Here is an 8,528-nt window from a genome sequence, read left to right on the forward strand (position 1 = left end):
CTATTCTCCTGTTCTAGGACTGTATTCATAAAACATCTTAAGTCATTTTTTAACTTTAAATAATCTATTTCCTCAGATTTATTTAGTTCGATTTAAAGAAAAATACAGTGACTTTAACACAAAACTATGTTTATTACATTGAACTGATGAAGATAAAGTAATTTACTGGTAAGTAGTTTGTTGAATTCTACACAAATAAACATTGTTACACTTCTGACCTTTTAAATAGCACGCCGGGGATGACGTCACCACGCGCGCGCTCATTTGCATGATGCCCTGTAAGGATTTTGAACTTTTCTTTATAAAATATATTGCGCTATACCATAAAATGCAGTGTTTTAAGTCCCAGGAAGACAACTCAAATTTAAATTTATTACTTTATATCTATACGTATGAATTGTCCCTCTTTGTATGTATTCTAATCGGCTTTAAACAAATTTGTGCGGCAGCCAAGATGAATAATCGCTCAATTGCACAGTGGTTGATTTTTTAAATGTCAGTTTGATTCAAACATTTTTTTAGAATGCCTTACAAAAACTACAGAACTTGCTCAGGCCATTTCGGCCTTGCGTCAAAATGTATTAAGTCAGAGGGCGGCTGTCGTACAGTACGGTGTTCCAAGATCTACCTTAAGGGATGGCGTTGATGAAGAGAAGAAAGGAACACAAACCGGTCAAAGTAGAATGCTTTCTGATGTCGAAGAGCGGGCTCTGGTAACGTACCTGATCTATATGGCTAACCAGGGCATACCGCATACACGAGACATTGCTAGGTGTTACATACGGGACATCTTGGTTGGTTCAGGTACATAACAGTGGTCGAAAGTTTAATTAACTATGCATAACGCTTTCATTTGACCAACATCACATGTATAACGGTGACTTGCCTTGCGTACACGTTTTCGTAAGTACGAATATTTTAGATGCATGCATGAACACTTGAAAATTAAATTACGTATGTTTTTTTTTTTTATAATTAAGGCCGGGCTACATTGTTCAATATGAAGGATGGCCCATCGGACAAGAACTTCCGACAGATCGCCATCCAGACATAACGGAGAAGAGGGCCTAGACTCTGGACAACAGACTATTGACGATTTTTTCTATCTTTATGTTGAAACTTCCCGACAGAAAGTCATAGGTCCAACTGCTGCGCATACCTACAGACAGCAGACAATGGTGAATCAGCATATCACCGCGCATCTATGTGTGTCTGCAAGTGGTCGTATGTTATGCTACGTTTACACTATGTTCCCGGTGGCCACGGCAGCCCCGTTTGCCCGAAACGTATTGCGCCGTGGGATTTTGGCCATTTTTGTCTCCATAAACAAGTTGTGTTAGGTTGTGCTAAGTTTCCTCACATTTTATTAAGGTAACCGTGACAAGCCGTAGGGGCGAAAAAGTGGTTCGTCCAAGGCGCACTAAGGTCCGGGCGCGGTCTACCAGGGATGCATGTACGTTGCGTCCCGGTCCAATACGTTCTGATAGGATCCCTCACGTTGTCCACGTCTTCATCCAGGTCTGATGCGTTTTCCACGTTTATTCAAGGCCTCCTATGCATCGAACGCGAAGACCGCAGTGCTTTGGATTACGTTTGTGTCCACGGTATAAAGAAAATCCCCCAGGCAACAGTAATCACTGTATCAGAATACTTCGACAAGTAAACATGAATTCCCAAGATGAAGTAGATTTTGTGTTTTCACCGCAAATGAAACGTAACGAAACGGCTATCGTCCACCATAGCTTGCCGTGAAAACCGTGACAAAACGAAGCACAACGTGACAAAACTAGAAAGGAACTTCAGATGCCGGGGATTACATATGATTCCCGCCCCCCTACGGACGATTTATAAGTTGTGTAACGGCCTATTACGTACTTTCACGTACTGTCACGTGTCATTGCGTTCACCCCGTTTTACTACGACCTACTACGTTTCTCAGCCACACCGTGGCTGCCGTGACAAATTTTTTGACAGTTTAAAATTCTGGCCCGGCATGCACGGCAATAACGGTCTGTCACGTTTGCATATCCCGTTCCCCCGCGCTGTCTCACGTTTATCCCGTTTTCTCCACGGTTGTCTGAAACGGGGCTGCCGTGGCCACCGGGAACATAGTGTAAACGTAGCATTAACGCCTTTGGTTATATTTCCGGTACGAATTTCTATGTACGTTGTTTCGTGTATGTTATGTATCCACATGCAACACTCTAGAACGTGTGTGTTATTTTGTAGCTATAATACGCGAAAAATATGTATATTTATATATTATGACGTATTCACTGGTTTATAATTTATTATAATATCCTTTAAAGGAGTCGCATCAACATCGACACTATCAGGATTGGATTCCTGATAAATCTTCATTGTTAACTTAAACTTGTTTCTAGTGTATTGTATAAATGGATGATCTATCGGTAGCTAAAATCGGTGAACTTAGTAAACAAATAATCGATTGATGATATGATTATTGATTGGATTTATCATAGTAGATTGTTTCGAATGCATGCTTGAATGCCTGAATGTTTGATTGATTAATTGAATGAATGAAAGATTGAATGAATGAATAAATGAATGAATTATTGATTGATTAATTGATTGATTGATTGATTGATTGATTGATCGATCGATCGATCGATCGATCGAATGAATGAATGAATGAATGAATGATTGATTGGATGGATGGATGGATGGATGGATGAATGAATGAATGAATGAATGAATGAATGAATGAATGAATGAATGAATGAATGAATGAATGAATGAATGAATGAATGAATGAATGAATGAATGAATGAATGAATGAATAAATGAATGAACAAATAAATATAAAAAAATCGATCATATTTTCGTTGAAATATATTTTCAGAAATTACTATGGTTCGGACCTCACAGTTGTAAGCTCATTGAGTTCAAGTTTATCGATTTATAATATAACTACTGGAACTTTATAAATAAGCATACATAATGTCGGTCATGTTTCATGAAGGAATCTTAGTAGCTTTTCTAATTTTTTGCAAAAAAAAGACTTACCGAAAACAGGTGAAATGTCATTTTAATCATATTATATTGTAGTAAATATATAAAAAAAATCATTTAAAACGGTTTCTTGACTGATCAAATAATATAACAACGTTTGAAGATAGAGTTTAGAATGAAATATATGAATAACATCGTAAGAAGAGCAAATTTATGGGGTGGGCGAATAACTGGTACAGTAGGGTGCTTCTTTTGGCGAAATCAGAGGGGTAGTTTGCACGTGGGAATATTCGAAATCCCTTGTTGTTTTTAAAGAAGAGCTAACCTGTCTGTGTGTAAAGTTTTATCAGTGCAAGAGTTATCTTGTGTCGAAAGTAACACAGGAAAAACCTCCGTTTCCGGCCGAAAATGGGTCGCTAACCAGTATATATAATTAAGTTATTCAATCATAAGAAAAGTGAAATACATAACATAGGAAAGTGACTTATGTCCTAGGCATGTATTCATTAAACATCTTAAGTCATTTTTGAACTTAAGTAACTTTTCTAAGTTAAGTATCGACACCGGTGTTTGGATGAATTTTGACTCCATCCTGCCGGTCATTGTCCTTTAAAAATTGAAGAAGCTTCTTGCGATTCAGAAGCTACAAATAATAGAAAAGTAATGTTAAACACAGAATAAAAGTTCTATTTACTTATACTGTTTAAAGCTTCACTCTCACAGATTAACCATTTTTACAACTTTTTTTTATTTTTTGTCTTAGAAAGGGCATAGTTTTGCGTAGGTATCTGCAAACCAATGATATAAGACTGCTGTCAAAAATCAGATCGTAGATTGTCATATTTCTGATTGAAAATTATTGTTTTATGGCTAAAACATCAATTTTGGTACTTAAATATAAATCTCTGCGTTCTGATTTTTTGTCAGCAGTCTGATATAACTAGTTTCTAAGGATTTTCGCAAAAACTGGCTCGTTCCAAGACAAAAAACAAAAAAGTTGTCAAAACGTTCAATCTGTGAGAGTGCAACTTTAAGTATGTAAAATGACTGCAAACAATCATTTTAGGCATACACAATATAGAGAGGTTGCACGTTACGTAATCAAATCGATAGCCGCCATCTTGGAGGGACAGACTGATAAGCGCAGCCATTGTTGACCTCCAGACGAGAGAAGTCAGAACTCGTTTGAAAATGGTAAATTCATGCAGTGTGTTTAAGTGTCATAATAAGGCAAACAAATCAGACAACAGAAAGTTTTTCCGGTTACCGGAAATTATTCTTCACCAAGATGACAGGACCCGAGAATTATCAACGGAAAGGCGAAGATCGTGGCTTGCGAGACTCGGTCAAGATTTCACAGGGAAAAACCTTAGCAACATCAGAGTGTGCTCAGATCATTTTATTTCAGGTAATATACAATAATTGCACTTAATTATGTTTGTTATTATTCTTAATTTGTTGTTTTCCTTTTTATTCAGTTGATTCAGATTAACAATATTCCGACAACAACATTATTCGTACCCGATTTCATTCGTTAATACGACCTACTGCACAGCACTTCAAAATTGTACTTCCTAGCTTTCGCTGATATTATTATGCTAATTTAAATATGTATGCCAACTTAAATAATAGAGAGGTATTTGTACGCAGATTGTGATATATAGTGATGCTTTTACATGACTTAGAATGTTCGTACTCAAAGTTCTTCACACCCAAATTATGACCAAAATGTCGATGTCAAATGTCTGAGAATTTTAACATTGAATGATTCACCTGTTTGGCTAGAACATAAAAAAAAATATGTGCTAAAGGAATGATATAATTTGTTTCATATGCTTGAATCATTTTAGCAGAACAATATTTTATTTTATACAGTATTTATTTACAGGGCAGAAGTCAGCATTGTATGACAGAGAAAATCCAGACTGGGCACCATCAATCAACCTAGGATCTACAGCTTCAACACCATCCCCGCTAGTTGCAACAGGGCGTTTCGCAAGGCGTAGGGCTCGATCCGAGAAGTGTGAGGCTGCACGCGTGCTACTTTCAATCGGTGAATCATGTGAACCTTCACTTGAAGAGGAGGCTGGAACAAGCTCACAAACTGATTTATCTTCACTAGTGATTGATTCTGTTTTTAATGAATTAGCACATGTAAAAAAAGAAAATGACTCCTTTAGGGAACAACTCAAGACCCAGACGCCATACTGTATTGAGTTCTTCAAAGAAAATGATGACAAAGTGAAATATTTCACAGGATTGACAAGTTTTCTTGTTCTCATGGAACTATTCGGTTACCTTGAAGGTCACCTGCCTGCAAAAGTCTTGCTATCAAAGTTTCAATGCTTAATTATGACACTGATGAAATTGAGACTTGATTTGTCAAATGTGTTTTTAGCTTATCAATTTAGTGTATCGACATCTACTATTTCCAGAACATTTGAAGACTATATACATGTCATGTACCATCGTATGAAACCATTAGTTTACTGGCCAGATAGAGAATCTCTCCAAAAGACAATGCCAATGCAGTTTCGTGAACATTTCGGGAAAAAATGTGCCAGTGATTATAGATTGCTTTGAAGTCTTCATAGATAAACCATCCAATATGCTAGCTCGGGCTGAGACATGGTCATCCTATAAACACCACAATACTGTTAAGTTTTTAATAGGGATTACACCCCAGGGAGTTATTTCATACATTTCAAATGCCTGGGGCGGTAGAACCACAGATAAACATATAACTGAGCACAGTGGTTTTTTAGACAACATTTTACCTGGGGACCTAGTGATGGCAGACAGGGGCTTTGATATTGCTGCAAGTGTTGGAACATTGTGTGCCCAAGTAAAAATTCCTGCGTTCACCAAAGGAAAAAGCCAAATGTCTCCACTAGACCTGGAGTCCACAAGGAAACTTGCAAATGTGAGAATTCACGTTGAACGAGTCATAGGATTAACAAGGCAAAAATATACTATCTTGAATGGTCCATTACCAGTAGAATTTCTCTTAAAGGAAAATGGACAAGACCTTCCTGTTATTGACAAAATTGGAACTGTTTGTTGTGCATTGGTGAATTTATGTGATCCAGTAGTTGCTTTTGATTAAATGTCTTGATTTGAACTGTATTAAATAGTGTAAATATGCAGGCTGTCATGTTTAAATGCTTGTAAATTAATTTTAAATGAATAAATTTGTTTTTAAACTTATCTCCTTAGTCAATGTTACATTTTTGTCAGCATGTAGACAGAGTATAGATTTTCATACCTAACACAAATCATCTGGTCTTGACATACTAAGAGCACTGGTTTAGTATACACAGAGTGCAGATTCGGTAAACAATGAGTTGTGGTTTGTTAAACATTGAGTGCTGGGTAATACATGGAGCACTGATTTTGATTGCGATACAAACTACTCTATACATAAACAGAGTACTGGTTCATCATAGGAGTGCTGGTTGTTGTAATTTGCAAAAATGTGCAGAAAAAGTCATAAAATCAAATAATTTGAATACCATCTGTATGAAATATGTTATCTTTTGGATGTTTTGCAATTATTTTTTAACAACTCCAAGGTTAAACTCCGCTTGACTACAACAGAGCATTTTTGAGGAATCAAAATTAAACATGCCTAGAATCTCTTCATACTAGATACCATTTTTTTTCTCTGGAGGAGGTATAGAATTTCCGGACAGGACCTTTTTACCAACACAGATTTCGCCTTGAGCTTCAGCTAGAGCTTCAGCATCGACGCTGATAATAAAAAAACATATTATGGTTTGTTTTACAGGGGGAAAAAGGTAATAATCTTAATGTAATTTTACCAATTGGCCTTGAGAAATTTCCAGTTATTCAATGTAAAAAAGTGGATGGATGGATGCATGAATGCATGAATGAATGAATGAACGAACGAACGAACGAACGAAAGAACGAACGAACGAACGAATTAATTAATTAATGAAAGAACAAACAAACGGTCGAACAACGGACTGACGGACGAGTGAGTGAGTGAGTAAGTAAGTGAGTGATGGGGGGGGTTAGTGAGTGAGTACGTGGGTTTGGGGCACACTTTATACAACTTGAGATGACGTTGGTCCCAAGACTTAAGCTCAAGCTTGCTCATTTGGAAAGGTTCCCATTTTATGAAAAATACAGCAGAAATATACAGAAACAATTAATTATCCTTTAAAATATCCAAATATAATAAAACAAAATACACAGAAACAATTAATTATCCGTTTAAATATCAAATAATACGTATATCCAACACTACATGTTCAATTTTAAATATATTTATCAGACTTCTTCATTTTTGGACCAATTCCATTTAAAAATATAAACCGATGGTAATGCCTTTTCAATATTTGTTCAACAAAAAAAAAAAAATGTTAAAAATAAATGAGTTATGAGTGGATTTCACGTCTGAAAAAGTGGATTTCACTTGTCAAAATGTGGATTTCACTTCGATTTCCGATCTTTTTTCAAAATAGGTCTACAACTTTCTTATTTTTGGATCAATTTGGATAAAATTTGAAATATAAACCCATTATGAAGCCCTTTCAATTATTTGCTTTACAGAAAAATTAATTTGTTAAAAATAAATGAGTTGTGAGTGGATTTCACGTCTGAAAAAGTGGATTTCACTTGCCAAAATGTGGATTTCACTTCGATTTCCGAAAAATTGCTCTAACTTCTTCATTTCTTGATATATTTCAATAAAATTTGAAATATAAACCCTTCATTAGGCACTTTCCAAAATGTATACAAAAAATAAAAATTTCTAATTAATAAAACTGAGTTGAGAGTGGATTTCACTTCTCGAAAACTGGATTTCACCTCGATTTCCGATCTATTTTCGAAAAATTGCTCTAACTTCTTTATTTTTTGACCAATTTCAATAAAATTTGAAATATAAACCCTTTATGAGGCACTTTCTAATAAATATACAAAAACAGAAAATTATTTATTAAAATTAAAGAGTTGTGAGTGGATTTCACTTCTAGAAAACTGGATTTCACCTCGATTTCCGATCTATTTTCGAAAAATTGCTCTAACTTCTTCATTTTTTGACCAATTTTAATAAAATTTGAAATATAAACCCTTTATGAGGCACTTTCTAATAAATATACAAAAACAGAAAATTATTTATTAAAATTAATGAGTTATGGGTGGATTTCACTTATCGGAATCTGGATTTCACCCCGATTTCCGATCTATTTTTGGAAAAAAAATGAAAAATTGCTCTAACTTCTTTATTTTTTGACCAATTTCAATAAAATTTGAAATATAAACCCTTCATGAGGCACTTTCTAATATGTATACAAAATAAATAAATTATTTATTAAAATAACTGAGTTCTGAGTGGATTTCACGTTTTGAGTGGATTTCACGTGAAATCCACTGGATTCCTGTATCACCCCGCACCCGTGTTACGCGCATCATCAAGTGAGTGAAACATCTTTTTTCAATTGTTAGTTAACTTTATAACAATATTTTATCGTAAAATATATGTTTAAAGGTGTTATCTTATCAGTATGATATGGTCATGACCAGACGTT

General features: G+C 35.3%; 1 protein-coding gene across 1 annotated transcript; it reads left to right on the top strand.

Annotated features, from left to right (window-relative positions):
• Positions 1-4,154: 4,154 nt before the first annotated feature.
• On the top strand, positions 4,155-6,103 carry LOC128232941 (uncharacterized). Its single transcript, XM_052946752.1, has 2 exons — positions 4,155-4,381; positions 4,862-6,103. The coding sequence occupies exons 1-2, from the start codon at positions 4,165-4,167 to the stop codon at positions 5,554-5,556; spliced, it is 912 nt and encodes a 303-aa protein (XP_052802712.1). The 5' UTR covers positions 4,155-4,164; the 3' UTR covers positions 5,557-6,103.
• Positions 6,104-8,528: the final 2,425 nt, after the last annotated feature.

This window comes from Mya arenaria, chromosome 4, assembly GCF_026914265.1.
Source record: "Mya arenaria isolate MELC-2E11 chromosome 4, ASM2691426v1".
Taxonomy (NCBI): domain Eukaryota; kingdom Metazoa; phylum Mollusca; class Bivalvia; order Myida; family Myidae; genus Mya; species Mya arenaria.